This window comes from Ctenopharyngodon idella, chromosome 8, assembly GCF_019924925.1.
Source record: "Ctenopharyngodon idella isolate HZGC_01 chromosome 8, HZGC01, whole genome shotgun sequence".
Taxonomy (NCBI): Eukaryota; Metazoa; Chordata; class Actinopteri; order Cypriniformes; family Xenocyprididae; genus Ctenopharyngodon; species Ctenopharyngodon idella.
In genome coordinates this window covers 13,264,159-13,286,085 of record NC_067227.1, presented here as the reverse complement: position 1 = coordinate 13,286,085, position 21,927 = coordinate 13,264,159, and the positions used below count along the sequence as shown (strand labels likewise).

Genomic DNA, 21,927 nt, shown 5'->3' with positions numbered 1-21,927 from the left:
TTTGAAAATGTCATTTTTATGTTTGTAAAGCTTCCAGGAACTTTATTCAGGAGGAATTGCTCCATTGAGGAATGCTAAAGATCATTTCAGGCCTTTGGCACTTTATACCAATGACAGAAAATTCTATGACCTTGTAACTGGCGTCAAAGAGCACAGTTATGTAATAACGCCACTGTAAAAACAGTCAGTCAGCACTTTTCAGTGTAGGACAAGACACTCGAAGCATCGTTAGACCTGTTCAAGAGACCTTTTGTCCCAAAGTCCTCAATTTACTAAGTGCGTGTCAGCAGGGACTGCAATTTGTCAGAGTTTGTCTTCAGCTCCTCCCATTATGTGTTGCACACTGTTGACGCTTTGTCACTCAGCAGTCCCTTCACGCTATGAAACTTCAATTAATTGACAAAATAGATAAGGAGCGTGTCTGTGCATGAGTGTCAACAGTTTCAGGAAGAGAGAGAGAGAGTGAACTACTCACCTACTAGGAATTCACAGAATTGATTTGGAAGTAAGTTTGACAAACATATCATGACACATTATTTGATTAATTAATCCCATTAATGCTGATGTCTAACAATCATTCAAGTCAGTTTGAAACAATTTAAACAACTGCTAACTACTGCATTTCAGCTCTTATTTATCTTAGTACTGCGTGAATTGAATTGAATTAATAAATGAAATCTGCTCTTAATGCCCTTTTAAAAGCATTTATAATCTCTGTTTCATTTTGATATATGTACAGTCTTGTTTTAGTTATTTAAGGAGAGCAGTGACTTGGACAGCCAGAAGTTTTGGAAATGAACAACCAATGAGCCACTGAGATTGCACATAATATGAAATCATAACACTGAATTTCACTAACATCAAAGCATATCAGAGCTATGGTCACATATGAAGTAGTTAATATATGAATATATATAAATTTCATTTATTTACACTGAGTAACAGCACAACAGCAACATTCATTTCTAAAGCAATGTGCACAGCCAAATAACTGATTTTATTTTGAGATAGTTATATTTTGACCCATATATACAGTATCTCACAGAAGTTAATACAATCCTCACATTTTTGTAAATATTTTATTATATCTTTTCATGTGACAACACTGAAGAAATGACACTTTGCTACAATGTAAAGTAGTGAGTGTACAGCTTGTATAACAGTGTAAATTTGCTGTCCCCTCAAAATAACTCAACACACAGCCATTGATGTCTAAACCGTTGGCCACAAAAGTGAGTACACCTCTGAGTAAAAATGTCCAAATTGGGCCCAATTAGCCATTTTCTCTCCCCGATGTCATGTGACTCATTAGTGTTACAAGGTCTCAGGTGTGAATGGAGAGCAGGTGTGTTAAATTTGGTGTTATCGCTTTCACTCTGTCATACTGGTCACTGGAAGTTCAACATGGCACCTCATGGCAAAGAACTCTCTGAGGATCTGAAAAAAAGAATTGTTGCTCTACATAAAGATGGCGTAGGCTATAATAAGATTGCCAAGACCCTGAAACTGAGCTGCAGCACGGTGGCCAAGACCATACAGTGGTTTAACCGGACAGGTTTCTCTCAGAACAGGCCTCGCCATGGTCGACCAAAGAAGTTGAGTGCACGTGCTCAGTGTCATATCCAGAGGTTGTGTTTGGGAAATAGACGTATGAGTGCTGCCAGCATTGCTGCAGAGGTTGAAGGGGTGGGGGGTCAGCCTGTCAGTGCTCAGACCATACGCCGCACACTGCATCAAATTGGTCTGCATGGCTGTCGTCCCAGAAGGAAGCCTCTTCTAAAGATGATGGACAAGAAAGCCCGCAAACAGTTTGCTGAAGACAAGCAGACTAAGGACATGGATTACTGGAACCATGTCCTGTGGTCTGATGAGACCAAGATAAACTTATTTGGTTCAGATGGTGTCAAGCATGTGTGGCAGCAACCAGGTGAGGAGTACAAAGACAAGTGTGTCTTGCCTACAGTCAAGCATGGTGGTGGGAGTGTCATGGTCTGGGGCTGCATGAGTGCTGCCGGCACTGGGGAGCTACAGTTCATTGAGGGAACCATGAATGCCAACATGTACTGTGACATACTAAAGCAGAGCATGATCCCCTCCCTTCGGAGACTAGGCCGCAGGGCAGTTTTCCAACATGATAAAGACCCCAAACACACCTCCAAGACGACCACTGCCTTGCTAAAGAAGCTGAGGGTACCTAAACCCTACTGAGCATCTGTGGGGCATCCTCAAACGGAGGGTGGAGGAGCACAAGGTCTCTAACATCCACCAGCTACGTGATGTCGTCATGGAGGAGTGGAAGAGGACTCCAGTGGCAACCTGTGAAGCTCTGGTGAACTCCATGCCCAAGAGGGTTAAGGCAGTGCTGGAAAATAATGGTGGCCACACAAAATATTGACACTTTGGGCCAGATTTGCACATTTTCACTTAGGGGTGTACTCACTTTTGTGGCCAGCGGTTTAGACATTAATGGCTGTGTGTTGAGTTATTTTGAGGGGACAGCAAATTTACACTGTTATACAAGCTGTACACTCATTACTTTACATTGTAGCAAAGTGTCATTTCTTCAGTGTTGTCACATGAAAAGATATAATAAAATATTTACAAAAATGTGAGGGGTGTACTCACTTCTGTGAGATACTGTATATCATACCACCATACTACAGCAATAAAATATGCACTAGCTTACAGATCGGTTTTTGAAAACCAGTCCCCAGTAGGAACCCATTTTCTGTGTGTCCATTTTTTTTTAGCTTGCCTTCACATTGGAAATAAAAGACAGATGGAGTTTCATCAGATATTATGAAAAAAAGGCTGCAAATCAGACAGGGACATCAGTAAGGTTGGTTGCTAAGGTATATTCCATCTGTCATGTCACTTTGGACAGAAAATGAAAAGCTTTGCAGCAGCTGAATAAGAAAGGCTTAAGCGAACGTCTAGGCCACATTATCAGCTATAGTTGTTCTATGAGACAAAATATGTCATGTTCAATCAATGCCAGCAGAAGACCTGTGATATGGATTGACTCTTCGTGAAGGTGTTAACATTTTCCTTTAACATTTTAACATTTGTTACACATATTTAGGTTAGAGAGCATGTCAGGAGAACAATCAGAACCATACCTTAGCTTTGTCTCTTCACCTGTTGATAGATTGTATTGCTATCTATCTATCTATCTACATCTTAAAATTTACCTTAAAATTTCTTACAGCTACATAAGTAACTTTTGGCCCTCTAGTGGTTAATTAATAAAACTGCCAGTTCCTTGAAGAGGATTATTGTTTTGTTAATAACGTGAAGTGGGCTTCGACTCTGAATCTGTTTGTACATACCAGTGGCGTGCAGTGGTGTTCTGAAATGAGGAGGCAAATTTTTTATTTATTTATGAATCAATGTAAATTCATGTGCATTACTCTTAATGTTGACACATCTTCCTTGTTAAATGAACATTACTTTACATTACATCAAAAAAGAAAAAAAGAAACCAAATACAATTCTATTTTGTAATTTTTACATTAACAATGTATTGTAATAAATGTCCTATTTATCAAAACCAAGTCAATCTCATCAAGTTAGTGTTTTAAGCATTTCTACATTCATTCCAAAATAATAACTAAAGGCAATAATAATTTAAACAATATATTTTATTTCTGTATTGATGTTTTTCTTTTTAATAGTCAACTTAGGCTATTTTGGATCATCAGTCATGCTCCGTAAACACCGTCTGTCACAGACACGAAGATGTATTTTTAATTTCACCAAGCTGATTGCACTAAAAAACCCCGCAGTCATCGTGTTTTCAGTCCATTTCAAGTTTGATTTAGACGTGACATAAAGCAGTGATATCTAACTGGGTGATCTGTTTACTTACTTTTCAACTAGTCTTTCCATTGACGCCATCATTTGTTCATTCAAACTGACGCGCGGAACGTGCACGTCAACAAGAGGCGGGATTTATCGCACAAACCAATCATATCCAATCATACCCAATTACATCCAATCATAGCGCGATGGAGATATTGCCTCCTCTCACGTGACTTTCCCCCATTCATTCTCAATTACCCCCCACAAAACCCACCGCAAGTCTGATGGTTTTCTATGGTTTTCTATGAATGGAAAGGGAGGCATGACTCCTGCTGTAACTTTACCTGCTGGGCAGTGTTCCTTAAGAAATACGAGTGACTTGCGCTCTTTTTAATGTCATAATTAATATTTGTGTTGTTTTATATGTAATATGGATTATTTTGTCATCCTATTTTTTTTTTTTTTTTTTTGAGGAGGCACTGCCTCCCTTGCCTCCTCAGAGGAAACGCCCCTGATACATACCCATGGTAGCAGTTGCTCATCTTTGTATTGACTGGCGCTTTTGAGCCCCTCCTTCATGAAGTTCGATAAATTTACGAATCTTTTGTTTCCAATCAATGGATCAGACCTTATCAAACTCACCAAGTCACGTGATTTCAGCAAACGAGGCTTCGTTATGTCATACTCTTTCGAACCTTGGTTTCGAAACACTTCAAAATTCGAATGGTTCGCCGCTAGATGGCGTTCTGGTGAACTCTTGAACATGGTTCTGATGGTTTAACTATCTTTGGTCAGTTTTATAATGTAGGTTTAGTAATAATTGTAATGACTTGTAATACTTGTGAGTGCTAATACAAAAAGGATAATTGTATTTTTCATTGCGTTACACCATTTTGACCAGCAGATAGTGTGCTTCAAATGTGCTTCGCAAACAGTGAATCATTTTGCGAAGAAATGGTTCATTTGAGTTTCGAAAAGCTTTGTTTTTCCCATTACTACTTATCAGAGTGAATGTCAATAACGATGTGAAAAAAAAAAGAAAAAATAATGAAAGAAAAAGTTAACCTATTAGAAAAATTTCTTCAAACTATCACACCTTTACGAAGCCCCCACGAAACGGAACATGGTGAAGAAAAACAAATTAGAGATGGTAGTAAAAATTATTTAGCAATGCTTTTGCGTTCTCTCGCAAATGTTTTGTGTTCCCAAGAGAAACTTTTCATTTGCTCACAAAATATTTGCATTCTCCCGAGAAAATGTACGTGCAAAAAAATGCTACATTTTTTGCGATGTTTCTCAGGGGAATGCAAACATTTTGCGAGTAAATGCAAAAATTCTCGGGGGAACGCAAACATTTTGTGAGTGAAAACAAAGTTTCTTACTCCCCCTCCATTGAACCGACTCCTAACACGAACCAATGCGTCGCACTTTCACCGACACAACGTAAGTGGTGCTTTGCAACTGCTGTTTGAATGGGAGAGAACGGGTAGCACCAAAAATTAAGAGAAGCGCTGCCCAGCAGACTATATTGAACTGCTGGTCAAAGAGGGACGTTAAAAAGAATAAAACATGTACTGAGAAGGAGGTATGAGAATATTGTGTAATAGCCAAGTACGCTCCACATATATTTTAGCTAGCTAGCATGTTTATTTCGACTTATTTTAATCATCTCTTGATCATAAATGCTTATAGATAGATAGATAGGCTAGATACATAGATAGATACATAGATAGAAAGAAAAGAATAAATAATGTTCAATGTTCAAACCAAATCTACGCCCTTGAACGCAGGTATGTCAGTGATAGGCGATGCATGGACACAGTCCGTGTCCTATGTAAAATGACTCATTTTTCTGGATTTAAACATTCTTGGAAACATCTGGGATACTGGAAGTACAGAAATCAACAAAATATATAACCCTGTTGTTTTTTTTTTTTTTGGATATTAATCCAAAAAATCTTACATATTGTGCTTTTAACAAATCTGAGAACAGTGTGAGATGTAAAATTGTTGAGAACTCTTCTGAAATTCTATAAGAAATCCCTGAATTGTCTTTTTTAACTGAAGAAATATCAAAAGACTTTCACTTTCTCAATTCACTCTTCATTGCAGTTGCTGTCTACAACTGGTATTTCAATTTCTTTCATGTTGGACTATTCAACATCAATTTATGAAATTAATTCACCATCAGTTAAAAAAACTAAATTAAAATTCGATTAAAATGTTTTGATTTCCCCTCACCACCACATATCTTTCGTTCTTGGCATGTGGGGCACATACACGAACCACCGCTAGCCAATGGCAGGACAGACCTCCGTAATGATCCACGCGTGGTGCTGGAGAGCATCACCACCATCCACTGAATACCAACTAGAGCATCAGGCGGACGTGTCCTACTGACAACAAACACAAATACAAGGACGTGAGAGCTGGGATAAGGAACAAAACACTGACAATTCCGCAGCTAAAACTACTACTTGTGTCGTAGGACGAACTGCACAAAGGACACTGACTGTAAGCAGAACGAGTACGTGCTACCCAAGTTGGGACCGATGTGGAGACCGCTGGGCGTTATCGTCCGGGCTGCCATGGTTACGCTGTAAAAGGTAAAAGGGTCGTATTTAGTGTAACATTGTGTTTTTAACGTAACTGCAATCATGGGCTCTAGGCTCAGCCGACAAAACAGTCTCGACAACGAGAATTTTTCAAGGAGGCGACGGAAGCATCTAGACAGCACGGGAGAGAGCGATCGGAGCGGAGACTTCTTGTTTACATCCCTGATGCTCAGGTCGGATAAGCTGCCGGGGGTGCTGAGGAGAGCCAACCACAGCCCGTATGTCAGACGAGTCGCCTGGATCCGAGAGATTCAGAAGCTTCTGCGGGAGAGGAAGATAGAAGAGGCGACGGACGTGCTCAAACTGTTGAGGAAGGTGAGGGCAAATGTCATGCATTGCTTAATAAACATGCACATCTGACACAGGCAGCTGTGAAACATGCATGAGTTTGGCTCTCTCTCTCTGCTTAACTGGCATTGCATGTGTAGATCACGTAGTTGCAATCACTGACACAAATATTGCACAAGTGCATCAGTTGTCTGAACACACAAAGACATCATAAAATGAAATTCCTGCAGATATCACTTGAATACCTCTTCTATGGTAAACATGTTTTCATTTTCTAAATTAAAAGTCATTTTAATATTTTGTGGGGCTTAAAGTAAACAATGTCAAGGTGGTGTACCTTGCTGGAGATGGCCGAAATACTTGAAAAAATAAATGTTGACGTGATTAGTTTGGTATAATGTCAATATATTATTTATAATAGCCTAATTCAAATATTATGTCTTTAAAAATTAAATTATAGAATTATACATATTATAAAGTAAAATAAGCATTTATTAATTTAAAAACAAAACTCAAAATTATTAATATTCCAAATCAGTCAGTGTGGCGTAACCAACATGCAGGAAGCCATTTTGTTGTCATGTGACCAGAAAACATTCAAACAAAAGGTGCGTCCCAATTTGCGTACTTATGCACTATTCTATGCCGTTTTGTAGTATAAATAGTTTGAGTAGTGTGTTCACACTGAAAATTCCCAAAATAAAAAGTGCACTTTAAATACCCTGGGTGATGCACTTATTTAACTGAAAAAAATAAGTGTGGAATGTTGGACAATTCTTGCACTCCAGTTGCAGCTTTAATTGTTGAATGACAAAATAAACGTATAAAACTTATAAAATTTATACACTACACGGTGCATAAGTACATAGTGTATAAGGTCATAGACAGTGTATAGTGCATCATTTGGGACACAACTTATGAAGACCCATTTAGATTCTCATGACTCTGTCAAGGTCAGTAGGTTTTTTTTTTTTTTTTTCTTTAATTATAACACATTTTGACCTTTTAAATACCTTTTTGTGACTCATAATTCATGATATTTGTACATACATATATATATATATATATATATATATACATAGTTCAGTCATGAAACTCTAGATGCGCAGGCTGATGGGTCTTAACGCAAGCTGATGATAATTACAGCATTAATACTGGCACAAGCTGATTTGTCCATGTCACATCTGCAGCCAATGAGCTTGCTGCTCACATATTTAAATGGCTGGGTGGTTACATTCACTATAGCAGTTTGCAGCGTGCTTCAGATCTCCTCTAAAACCCTCCACCTTCCCCAGCTCCACCTGTATAGATCTGTTATGGATTATTGATATATGCTATTTGTGCAGCAGCACTATGTCTTACTTGCAGCAGTGTATCGGTGTATGTATTGGCAGTAGCAAGTTCCTGTACTTGCTCTGCAGCAGCAGCAATTATCTACAGCAGCAGCAAATCAGCAGCAGCGTAGCAGATCTATTCCGCCAAGACCAAATACATTAACATTGTTATATATATATATATATTAAATAAACAGAAAGTAATGAGAAGTTAGAAAAATAAATAAAAACAAGTTGTGTGCACTCATGTGCATTTAACTTTTAACTTTTTACCTGATGGTTACACCACTTGACAATTTTGTCTTGACCTTATTTTTTGTGTAAAAAGTGCTATAAAGGCTTCTTCAAACATATGGAAATACCATGAATACAACCATTATATTACTAAAAACATGCAACATGTGTTTTAAACTACATTTCTCATTTTCATAATCTCAGACATCCTTATGGGTCATTGACCCGTATAATGTATCCAGGAAGGTGAAATGCTATTTGGCATTTCCTCTTCAGACACCCACCATGCAGCTCAATCTGTAGTGCTGCAGTGAGTCACCTTGCAAGAAATCATTTCCCTGGGTTTGTTGCTGCTATTATTTGTTGTCGAGACTCTACAAACACCTAATACTAATGCCTGGATGCTTCTATGGTACATTTGTTCTGTCAGTGTGACCCATATGCTCAAATTCAACACAGAGTGTCAGCAGAGCAGCAGAGTGAGAGCTAACCAGTGATGACAGAGGAGTGCATGAGATCAGGAGGTCACTCACTTAAGCGTGTCATGTGTATGTGAAAGAATAAATCAAAAGCTACTATTTGTTCAAGGCAATAAAGTAAATAAACAATGTAGTATGTTATATGATACTTAAGACAAGCCTAGATGCTGAATAGATAGATTATTGTAGTGTTCAATTGTTGTATTGTTGTTTCTTGAACACTCCCCTCATCAACCATTGGTCAGACAAACAGATAATCCCAGCTTATTGGTTGCTTTGTTGGTTGCTATAATTACTGTGTTTTGCCTTTGCAGGGCAGTATTGTTGTCTCTGCATATTAAGCTGGGACAGGAAAGAATATTTTAAAGGTGCAGTAAGCGATTTCTGAGGAACACTGTTGAAAGTGGATTGGACCGAGCACCACAACACACTTGTAGCCAATCAGCAGTAGGGGGCGGATACATTCATGATGATGAGGGAGGAGAGAGAGTAAGCAAGCGGGAGATTTGAAGAAAGACTGTAGAAAGAGAGATGGCTGAGAGACATTACAAAAGAGAAAAGGTCAGAGGAATATCACTGGAAAAAGAAGGGTTATGATCAGGCAAGAGCTTTAAAGAATTAACATTAGAAAAGCTTTCCGACGCTGGAGAGAAAACGGACGCCGAGTTTGTGTTGTTTCCGCTCCATATGTGAGTAACATTGGTTTTGCTATGTTGAACAGAAGATATGCTGTTGTTGTAATGTTAGCGATAGGACAGTTTTGAGTGTCAATGGTTCAATCCACCTGTTTTTATGCGCATTTTGGGATATCGCATAAAAGAACGCTGGATGGAAACGCCAAGATGCGCATACATTCTGAAAAACGTATGAGCTCAACTGAGTCAGATACATTTTTTGTGCAATATGAAAACATGCGCATAAACTTTTACCGAATAAATTCCTTGATGCGCATCAAAAAAGACCGTTGCACAGCATCTGAAATGCTGTTTTGGTCATTCTGTAATGTCTTTCGTTAAAGTGGTTTGATATAGTTCTCTCTCAGAAGCGCCTCACATGATTGCGTTCACAAACACCAGGCATCTGAATGTAAGATAACATGACAGCGTTTATTGCATTTCATCTGCACGCTGTAAGGTGCAAGTAATTTATTATATACGGAAATGATTATATACAGTGGTTTCTACTGCAGCAACTTCCATTTTTCTTAGTGATATTTAGCACCATTTCATCAGAAAGTGACAATTTTGTTCTCTTCGACTGAATGGAAACAGTGCTTTATTCACAAATGTTTTATGCGACATTCTAAATTTGTGCACAAGTTGAATTCACAACTTTGGATGGAAACATAGCTATTGTTTGTCTGGAGCTGGTGTGCTGCCTTCGACTTACAACAAACTCTTGCTTGTGTATACTCTTGTGTACTGGATGTTCATTTTTTGTTCTTCCTTGTCGTTTGTTCATCATGTTCACTTTATTTTTCACGAAGCATTATTTTGCCTTGCTTCAGCTATGATAAAGAGACGTCCACTCTCGCATTGCTTTTTTGTGCATTTTGGGGGCGGAGCAATGAAGGAAGGAGTGTTTTTGTTTGGATTGATTTCAAATATAAACTGTTTCTCCGAAATTGCTTACTGCACCTTTAACATAAAAAATTGCATTTATTAACTGAAAAAAAAAAGAAAAAAAAGAAAATCCAAAACATTAAGATTTGTTTTATTATTATTTTGCCTGGAGCAAAAAGGAAAGCTGACATTTAACCCGCTGTGTTAAAAGTGTTGATATGAGGGCACAACTTGTCACAGTTTGAGCTCCCGTTCCTCTTACAATCTCTTTCTGATATCATATGATTACTGTGTCAAAATATGACATGGAGAGGCAGCCATTCCTCATCTTAATGGAGTTTTAAAGGAGTTCTTAGTTCTTCCATTATTTTCCACCCTAAAGATCCACCCATACAACTCTATAAAACACCCATGCTCTCTCTCTCTCTCTCTCTCTCTCTCTCTCTCTCTCTCTCTCTCTCTCTCTCTCTCTCTCTCGATGTTCTTGTCTTTGCAGCTGCTCATCTCCTCGTTCCAAATGAACTCAAATGCTGTTGCTTTGCTCATCTAAATTGGCTACTGTTGATTTTCGTCTGTTGTTTTGATTAGAAAGCATCTGCCAAGAATTATAAATGGATCTGTTGCTAGCTGTCTTATCAAAAATATTTTAAAAAATGGTGTGAAGAAACAAGAATTTTAAAACAAAAATGATACGGAACATTTTCTTATGTACAATATGCCATACAAATCAAGGACAGGACGTGCATAGGTCTGTACATATCTAATATCTATTAGTCACTTGTGTAAATGTATTATTCACACTGTGCCCTCTATTCTTATGTATTCAGTCTTTTATGTAATTTCCCCCCCACAGTCTGTCTTTTGTCATCCCTTTGTTTTGTTTTTTTTTTTTAATTCAGTTTTCTGTAGTCTCTTTTCATTGTCTCCCTCTCTCAGGATGTGCTGTTAATTACATTGAGAATTTGACATCCCAGAGCAGAGAGCGTTAAATCAACACAGAGAGATAGTCTTGGATACCTATGCGGCGACAAGCATGTCACCAGAGACTCACGGTGTGGTCCTCTGTGTGCATTCTAAGTCTTTATTAAGGCTTTCTTCCATTATCAAGAAACAGAGAATTTCAAATAGGTCTCATGTTTCAGAGCAGCTAACAGGACCTAACACAATTAGAGTGGACTTGGAAGGAACTGATAAGAGAACATAGGATAACCCCCTGAAGAACAACATGTACAAATGATGATAAATTGCAACGTGTGAATTTAGCATGTGCAGGAAGATGATGCATCATTCAATATATTATTAGGTGAAATAAAGCATTTACAAAACAGCAAAGGCAGAGAGTGCAACACGGGTGTCTTTACGTAGCCACTGGTGCTCATTGGATGAACTGGATGTAAACATCAAATTATAAAGAAGAAAATAGTCCAAGGCACTCACGCGTTTTGCTACACAGCCTTCTTCGGGATACAATATCTTCACTATACGTATTCTGAAGAAGGTTTTGTAGCCTAAAAGCGTAGATCTGTGTAGATGAGTGCCTTGGAGTATTTTCGTCTTTATAAATTGAAACATTTGCTAATATATTATTTTTTTTAAATAAACACTATGTGCCTATAGTCCGAACACATAATACACATGTGAGTAACATCACTGTTTTCACAAATTTTTTATAGTTTACACAGAGGCGATAATGGTATCGTTTTCAAAAGTTATCAAGCCCCCAAAACGTTAAATGAACAAACTTTGATTGATTTTATGTGATGTAAATTCGGACAGCACTATTATCCAGTTTTGTAAACTAAGAACTGGTGCTCAACCAACTGAAAGGAGGTGGAACCAAACTTTAAAAGTTCATCTTACTTGGAGAAAAGGTGCAACACTCACTTTTGAGGAATAAACATGAACTTTATTAGTTAAAAAGCAAGTAACTGTTTGGCACTAACTTCAAACCTGTTCAGATGGAATAAATCCCACAAAAGATGATGTTCAGATGTCAAATTTGATGCAATAGTAACTGCACTTAATTCTTGTGGTCAAGTGGAAATTGAAGGAGAGGGAGACGTCTTACTCTGGGGGCATCTTGCCCCGTCTTTCTCTACTACTTACAGAGATGTGTGTTGGTGACAGGACTGCTAGTGATCTCACATTGATGAAAAATTCCTTTGGCATACAGAGATACCAGCTAGCTGGACTGCATCTAAAAAACAAGTTGACAGCCCCAGATCTCGTATGATATAACTTGAGGCAGCTGTCATCTGGTGCTTGGTGATTTACTCAAGTCTCTTTCTCAAAAGGCTTGTCATAGAGATGTTATTATTAGGATTCTTGGAAGTCACAGTAACAGGAATTATTTTCAAATCCTAAAAGGTTTTTTATTATCATGTCCTACTTACCATCTCCCTAACCTCGCAGGTCAATTTGAGTTGACTTTCACAGTAATGTCTTTGTTTGTATTAGTATGTGTTGTTCATACTAAGATAAAATAGTTTGTTTGAGTTAAGAGACGTTATAAGAGTTAAGCATCATTAGACATACAAAAAAAACCCAAAAAAAAAAACCATCCATCTTGCCCACTCCTTGAGACGTGTGTGTGCGCATAAACTACACATCTTGTTATGTGCTTTTTTTCATATTCTGCTCACTTGCTGTCTGGATTTCATAGAACACTATTGACATTTACATTTCTCGGACACAGTTTAACCCTATAAATGCTAGATGTTTATTAGTTTTTACAGACAATGTGTAGCTGCTAAGTAATACGTAAGCTGCTTTGCACCAAGGAAACCAACATATGTGACCCGTGCTGGCAAAATGAGTTGGAATGCGCACAGGCTAATTACCAGCTTACAGGCAAAACTTGATTTTGGTCAATTTAAGATTTTCACAAAAATGAGTTCATTAAAGGAACACTCCACTTTTTTTGAAAATAGGCTCATTTTCCAACTCCCCTAGAGTTAAACAGTTGAGTTTTACCGTTTTCGAATCCATTCAGCCGATCTCTGGGTCTGGCGGTACCACTTTTAGCATAGCTTAGCATAGTTCATTGAATCTGATTAGACCGTTAGCATCTCGCTCAAAAATGACCAAAGAGTTTCAACATTTTTCCTATTTAAAACTCTTCTGTAGTTACATCGTGTACTAAAACCGAAGGAAAATGAAAAGTTTCTAGGCCGATATGGCTAGGAACTATACTCTCATTCTGGCGTAATAATCAAGGAACTTTGCTGCCGTACCATGGGTGCAGCAGGTGCAATGATATTGCGCAGCGTCTCTCACAAATGTCTCCATGGTTGCAAGGCACGCTCCCTGTGCAAACAGGGGGTCACAGGCTCTGCGTAATATCATTGTGCCTGCTGCACCCATGGTACGGCAGCAAAGTTCCTTGATTATTATGCCGGAATGAGAGTATAGTTCCTAGCCATATCGGCTTAGAAAATCACAACTTTTCATTTTCCGTTGGTCTTAGTACACGATGTAACTACAGAAGAGTCAAGTTTTAAATAGGAAAAATATCGAAACTCTTTGGTCATTTTTGAGCGAGATGCTAACGGTCTAATCAGATTCAATGAACTATGCTAAGCTATGCTAAAAGTGGTACCGCCAGACCCGGAGATCGGCTGAATGGATTCGAAAACGGTAAAACTTAACTGTTTAACTCTAGAGGAGTTGGAAAATGAGCCTATTTTCAAAAAAAGTGGAGTGTTCCTTTAAGCCCTCATCTAGCGATCCAAATGCTTCAAATAGCAATTAAACATCTAAAAGTATCTTTATTTGTATGTTTTCTGAGAGGAGTACCTTTACTTTGTCCATTTGAATGTCGTTTTTCACAACCTTCAGTAAACTTTAACTTGTTTTTTCTCAAAATTGACTTTGCTGACTCTATCAAATTCAAAGAGGTGTAGCTGAGTCACTTGTTCTCTGATTCCAACAAATCATACATCATTTTGAAGGTTTAAACAAAAAAAAAAAAAAAAAAAAAAAAAAAAAAAAAAAAAATTTAAAGCTAAAAGGACATGGTTGCTTCAGCAAATGCTATTTTATCTCATGTTTGCTTTTTGTAAACACTATCAGTTAGGTTTAGAGTAGGGTTTAATGTATTTGTATGTTATTTTCAAACGCAATAGAACATTAAACTTTTAGCACCACTCACTGATCATTTAATTTCCGAACTGCCATGAAATGTACTGTACGGCAACCAATGTAATAAAATGTTATCAGATTCACGTTCACTTGTTTCAGATGAAACTGAACACATTTTTAGTGCCACTCATTGGACATTTTACTTTGAAGGCATTGTGAAATGTGCACGAAGCAACATTATGGGCCCTATTTTAGCGATCTAAGCGCATGCTGCAGGTGCACTTAGGGTGTGTCCAAATCCACTTTTGCTAGTTTAACCACAGAAAAAAATGGTTGGCGTGCCAGGCGCATGTTCCAAAAGGGTTGTACCTAGTCTGTTGTGTTTTGGGTGTAATGTGCAATAAATCAGAGTGTCATCTCCCATTCCCTTTAAAAGCCAGGTGCGCTTGCACCATGGCGGATTGATATTTACATCGAGGAATATAGACACCCTTAACCTGACTAGTCAGTTTAAATACATGTGTGTATTACCAAATAATTCAGTAATATCAAATAATTAACCAATTTCATTCGTCATTACTGCAAATAGGTCATTCTGATACATGCAATGACTTTCCATAATGACATGTAGGCATTTTTATCTTTATGTACACAATAATACTCTTTTACACTGTAATCCTTTTATTTTTAATATTTGGCATGTTTGTGTGCTGCTGCGCATCCCTGTGTGTGTAATAAGCATAGTGTATGTGCGTTGTGCACCCGCCTATAGGCACATATTACTAACGTGCCCTTTAAATAACAAAAAAAAATATTGCGCCATTGACTTTAGACCAGGTTTTTGTTGGTCAATGGTGCAGTTGTTTTCAGTTGCCTCAAAATAGCAACACGCCAACAGTGCATCTGAACACACCTCGTTTTCAGACCAGCATGTCCATGTGCGAACAGATGGGCGCGGGTGCATTTGTTATTTAAACAACGTGGGCGCTGGACGTGAAAATGATAACTGCATCGGGCTGAAACTAGAAGAAACACTTGCGTTGCGCCTGCCGTCGCATTGCGCCGAGTGTATGATAGGGCCCAATATCATTTTGCAGAAATGTCACCACAGGCACATTTTCATTTTTCCAATGAGCCTGGGTTGAAAGAAACAAGCTCAAGTATCAAACCAGCACTATCCAATATTCATTCGGGAAATTCATGCTGGTCAGAGCTGGGCTTTTCAGCAGCTGAAGTGACCCCTGTACTCTTTTGAGATTCAGCACACCATAATAGGGGGGAAAAATGTTTGGTGCCAGATGGCTGGAGAAGAGTAGGGAACAGAGAGGTGGGTAGGTGTGGGCGTCTCCTTCCCTGCAGCTAAACACATTTAAGCATGCACACTCCAACTGCACTGAGTGCAAAGACCTGTTCCATCTGAATATGCAAGTCACCATAGATAAAAGCATCTGGTCTCTGAATATTAATAACCCAATGGAGGCCGTTTCATAATCCCCTCTCTGTTACTGAAAGTCTGCGGCTCTCACTCTGTCTCAGTGAAACACCCCAATCTTGCCATTCTAGAGTTATTCTTGTCTATGTAAATCAAAGTTGCATAATACATGAAAGTTATGTTCTCGACTTTCTCGGCGGGCAGGGTGACTTTTAGGTACAGCTGTCAAACACAAATTTAGATACAGACTAAATATACAAAGATTATAAAAGGTGAGGAAGTTCTAAATTAATCAGTAATATTTAATCCACAATGGTGGATCTTTCAAGTCAGTAAAATCAGCCACTGATAGCTATGTTTAAAAAAAAAAAAAAAAAAAAAAACATTTTAAATATATATATATATATAGGTCACACTTTTTTTTAGTGTCCAATTCGCACTATTAACTATGACTTTTGCTTCAATAAACTCCTAATTACTACTTGTTAATAGTTAGTAAGGTAGTTAGTTGTTAAGTTTAGGTATTGGGTAGGATTTAGGGATGTAGAATATGGTCATTCAGAATAAGGCATTGATATGTGCTTTAGAAGTACTAATGAACAGCCAATATCCTAGTAATATGCATGTTAATAAGCAAGTGAGATTTGGACTCTAAACTAAAGTGTTACCTAGATATAGTTTTGTACGTAATTCAGAAGCATTACATAATGAAACTCCCAGAAAAAGACATCTTGAGTGAGTGACTGATAATATGTGCTCTATTGATGTTTTTTTCTTTTTCAGGACTTGGGATTAGAGGGTACGTCACTCAATGATATCCTCTATAAGAACGCATCATTCCTTAACCTGGTGGACCCCATATCTCATGAGCTCCTGCTGAGTCTGGCTAGAGACATGCAGTGCCCAAAGAAGGTGAGTCATTCAGTTTCACCTGAGCATGTAATTTCTTCGCTTTGTTGATTGCTTCTTAGAGTAAATGAAAAGAAATGTGTTTGCATATAGTGTACTGATTTACTGCAGCCATTAAATGGAGCTCACAAACAATTTTGTAATCCACACATGGCTCACAATTGCAGTACAAGACAAGACAGGGAGCGATAACTAAGGCATCTAATTTGTGTTTCTTTGTGTTTTTATTTATAACCTAGTCTGCATTGCAGAAGGTTAGGTGAGTCTGTTCAATCAAATCATAAAGACTTGATTCCTTAAACTTTCAAGCTCAAGTCTTGATAAACTCAAAATGGATGAGATTAAACAGTCTATTGCTGCCTTTTTAATACCTTGCGTCACAACCATTCCTAAAATGAATAAATTCTCTGAAATATTTTCAGAGTGTTGTCTGAGGCACTGTGTCTGAATTTGCTGATATGCTGAAAGTATGATATGATTGAAGATCAGCAAAGCGTCAGTGCGCCTTAAGTCAGCCCAACAGCTATCCAGGATCTTTGAATCAGCACCACAGGGCATTCTGAGACTGATTTCCCTTTTCCTGCTGAAGTCTTGATTTGTAAGCCATACCAGCTGCAGGGCACACCAGAAACTAGCAGTCTGATGAAAACTAATGTCTGCTTGCTTATCTCATATTTTTGTCCATTAAAGATTGTCTATAATATTACGCAGATTTTTCTTGTTCTACTAATGATTAATATATTTGCACAACCCTGAGGCTGCTGCTGGGTATAGGACTAGATACATTAAATTAGATGGAGATCTTGCTGTGCTTCTGTCAGAGTCATAGGGTACATTCTCATCTAAAGACTCAGCAAGCTCAGTGTGATACTCGGTATAGACTATAGGACTGTAAGGAATCTGTCACTAGGAAACAGCACGCTTCAACCTGACCCGCTCTGCAAGTGACAGTGGCTGAATTTCAATGTATTAGAAAGATGATGCCAGAAAAAGGCTGTAAGTGTGGCAGACATTTAGGTGGGAATTGTGCCCACTGATACCAAGTTCACTAAAGGAATTATGCAAATCAGGTAATGATACAGAAACGGACAAATAATTGTGCTGGACACCTTTGCATGATGCCACTTCACAGGATACAATACTGTGAAAGCCCATTTTAGCCACATAAGAAAAAGATAATTCTTTGATAAATCGTAATTATGACATAAGTGAAAATTATGACATACTACGTCATAATTATAGGATAAAAAGATGAAATTATGACATAAGTTATAATTATGAGATCAAAATCAATAGATAAGAAGACAAAATTGGCAAAAACTAAAAAATTATAATAAAAATGTTAAAATTAGTTAAATTTCTAAATAAAGACAAAGTTATAATGACACAAAAAGTCCAAATTATGACATACCATCATAATTGTAAGGTAAAAAGACTAAATTATGACATACCAAGTTATAATTATGAGATAACATCAAAATCAATAGATAAGAAGTCAAAATTGACAAAAGTAAAAAATTATGATAAAAATGTTGAAATTATGAGATACTAAGTCACAATTATGAGATAAATGTCAAAATAATGACAAAGTTGAAATTATGAGATACTAAGTCACAATTATTAGATGAAATGTCGAAATAAAGACAGTTATAATGACACAAAAAGTCCAAATTATGACATACCAAATCATAATTGTGTGATAAAAGACAGAAAATTAAAAATCATAAGATACTAAGTCACATTATTAAACTTTATCGAGAATATTACAAGGCAGCACAGAGTAAGATTGACTTCCCAAAAAGGCTAATTTGTTTTTGATAATTTGAATTAATCATCTTGACATTTTTTTTTTTGTTTGGTATTGTCTTTCATTGATTTGTGTCTAAGGACTAGTCTCTGAGGTCATAGTAATGACATAAAAAGTCATAATTATGACTAAAAGACAAAATTATGACAAAATATTCTGAGATACTAAAAAAGTCATAATTATTACATATAAAGTCCTTTTTTTTTTTGGATAATTATGACTTTTTATCATAATTTTGACTTATGTCATAATTATGAGGAACCAAAGCATGATTTTCTTTTTCTTATGTGGTCCTCAATACAATATACCATCACAATCTGCCATACTTTACTAGGGCTGTGGGCAAAATTGTGACTGTCTGCACCACAGATGTATAATGTATGCCCAATTATAATGCTCTTTTCCATCATATAATCATTTAAAAAAAATGATCACTAAATTCCACAGGTGGAAATAAAACATTAATTGTTGCCAGACTAACTTTTGTAAATATGGTGTATATAATAAGCCTCATTTGCATAAAACGATCTGCTTTTGAGCAGAAAACAATAACGATGACTTCATTTGAGTGCACAGTACTTTTTAAAATCACATTTAGTGTCCACTTTAAGCTGGTTTGCAGTCTAAATATTACAGACTAAAATTGTCAGACTGTGAATTGAATTTGCTCCTCAGCTTTTTGCATTTTACGTTACAAAGAGGAAAAGTTAAGGGCATTGGTTTCACAAGGGTATTAAATGGCGTTGGTTTAACATCACACCTGGTCCAGCATAAATATTTGATGACATGATTTATTCCACCTCCTACAGTCAGTGCGTTCTTACCAGGTTTGCATCACTAAATGTGAAACCATCACCTCGCTTGTGCCAGTGGGAGGTCCAGAGATTTCCATCTAAGCAGGGTGCAAATTATTAATAGAAGGCAACACTGCAGTGAAATTCTGGCTGTATTGTGACATCAAAAACCACAGCAGCGATCCACAGTAATACAGTTTGTACTTTTTAATTCTGGGGTTAACAAATTGTGTCATCTATGCGACCATGCTCCGGTCCTGTGTGATCATGGGTAAAGTTAACTACAACAACCATACTGCCACTGTTCAAACTTCAATATGTGTTCAGATGACATTGTATAGATGTGAATAAAAACTTTCTCTGAAATTAAAATCGACGAGTTTTGTAATTTAAGTTTAAAGGCACAAAAGTGTCACACATTCAGTGACAGCTCTCTTATGCTGAGAATACTTGTACAAGACAGCACAGACAGAGACAGATTGACCTGCCAAAAAAAGCTAATTCATTTAAAGATGATTTGAATTAATCATCTTGAATAATTTTGTTTGGTCTTGTCTTTCGCTGATCTGTATCTGAGGAATTAGTCTGATTTGGCTGGTACACATTGAAAGTGTTTAATGATTCAAAGCTTCAGACGGCTATCTTTGTAAAACCACAAGACAAAAAAATGACACAAAGCCGATCTGGATTATATATCAGAGGAGATTACTGTTTTAAGTCTCGAGAAGATTAATTTTTGATGTATTTTTGTCCAAATCTAAATTTAGATCTTAAAAACTTCAGAAAAAAAGATTGCAATATGAAAGTGCCCTGATCTGCTCCTTATGTAGTGAGTTATTTTGTTTACTTGCAGAAAATGAGAACTTCATGCTGCAGGCGCCACATTTATCTTGTCAAGTTTAATCAAATGATTATTTTTTCATTCTTATTGTGCCTTCCTATTCTTTCAGGACTTGGAGACGCTGAAGTCAACTGATAAAATCTGCAGACAGCTCATCTACCACCTGACCCCTCACTCCAAGTGGCTTAGAAAAAGTATGACACGGCGAAAGGCCCAGGCCTGGTGAGAAACTTTCCCTGTTTTATATGCCATCTAAACATCAGAATGTGCTGATATGGATTAAATTATTCAATTCCATCCCTCATCATTAATGCTAAAACAGATATAGTATTTACTCCAGCTAATATTATATTATTGTCACGGGTTGAGTGGCTTCAATGAAGTGCACAACGATATGGATATAACAGAAAACTCTTTAATACAACATAGCTCTGAAAAATGCAGGAGATCTCAGGAATTAGAATACAACCACATACAACATTAACATAAATGAGACCGAACAAAGGAAACTAAGGACTTATAAACACTTGGAGTAATCAAGGGAAAAGAAGAACAGGTGTAAATGACTAATCAAAATCCGTAGTAATTAATGAAGAGCAGGAAAATAGAAGAAAGGGAACAGGAAACAATGAGAAACAAACCAAAACAAGACCTAAACGTGACATTACTCCCCCCCTCCGCAAAGGCTCGTCCTCAATCATTAATGACAGTCTTACTGGGGAGGAAGGGTGGGGGCTCTGGAGGCGGACAAGGAGCTGGCAAAGTGTAGGACACAGGCGGAGATGACGGTGGGAGGAACCAGGGAGGAGCCAGGAGCAGAGTAGCCAGGCATGGACCCAGAGCACAGCCAGGACGATGGCCCACAGCGGAGTCGAGGGAAGGAAGAGCCATGGTGGGGACTTGGCTATCGACTCCAGGGGGATGACTGGTGAAGACAAGGCCGATGGAAGTGGAGCCGAAGGCGAAGACGGAGAGTAGACGGGACCGGGCGACACCGATGGTTCTGAAGGCTGAGGCGGAGCTGCAGTGACAAGCATCTGAGTTGGAGCCAGGGTGCCAGAAGACTGCGAAGCCGGAAGTAAGGCAGCCAGGTGGAGCTGAAGACCCATAAGTCTGTGGTGCTGGCAGAGTGACGTCTGATCAAGGCAGAGCCGGAGGGATGAGGGAGCCCAGTGGACCAGTAAGGGTGATGGTCCTTGGTGGATCAGAGGGAAAGAGTAGCCAAGGTGAAGCCGACAGGTCGACGGGCCGAGGTGGAGTGACAGGATCAGCGTCTGAAACTGGAGGTGGGGGGGGTCCTCTTGACTGGGCAGAGCTGGATACTGGAAGACCTGAGGCAAATCCACACAGTATAGTGGTGTCAGAGAAGGAGCCGAGGGGCTGAAGGGAAACAGTGGAGGCAGGGTTGAGAAATTTGCTGTTATTGGACAAGGATGTAGGAGAGAGGGGCTGGGCAGGAAGTCTGGAGACATAAGAACAGGGCGGAACCAGCAGGAGCACAGGAGATTTTGAACTGGACGAGACCAGCGAGGACAGGAGATACATGCAAACATCCTCTTACAATACACAATCTCCAGAGATCAGCAGCAGCTCACCCTCAGTAGTGGGAGTGTGGGTGGGATCTTCATCCATTCCCTTGTACTCCACTAATACTCCCATGATGGCACACGATGTTGCCGGCTCATGCACCTAGTCAGACTCACTGTGGGGCTCGGGATGATGGTTGGCTCAATCCTTTTCTCTGGCGCTGG

General features: G+C 38.3%; 1 protein-coding gene across 2 annotated transcripts in view; it reads left to right on the top strand.

Annotated features, from left to right (window-relative positions):
* The first annotated feature begins 6,095 nt into the window (after positions 1-6,095).
* lrrc75ba (leucine rich repeat containing 75Ba) overlaps positions 6,096-21,927 on the top strand; it is a 41,220-nt gene continuing 25,388 nt past the window's right edge. Inside the window, exons 1-3 of one of the 2 annotated variants that reach the window (XM_051904291.1) lie at positions 6,096-6,731; positions 16,609-16,737; positions 20,286-20,398. In XM_051904291.1, the coding sequence (XP_051760251.1) occupies positions 6,459-6,731; positions 16,609-16,737; positions 20,286-20,398 (515 nt within the window). In that variant the 5' untranslated portion in view covers positions 6,096-6,458. The remainder of the gene's footprint in view (positions 6,732-16,608; positions 16,738-20,285; positions 20,399-21,927) is intronic. The other variant, XM_051904290.1, reaches the window with a different exon arrangement.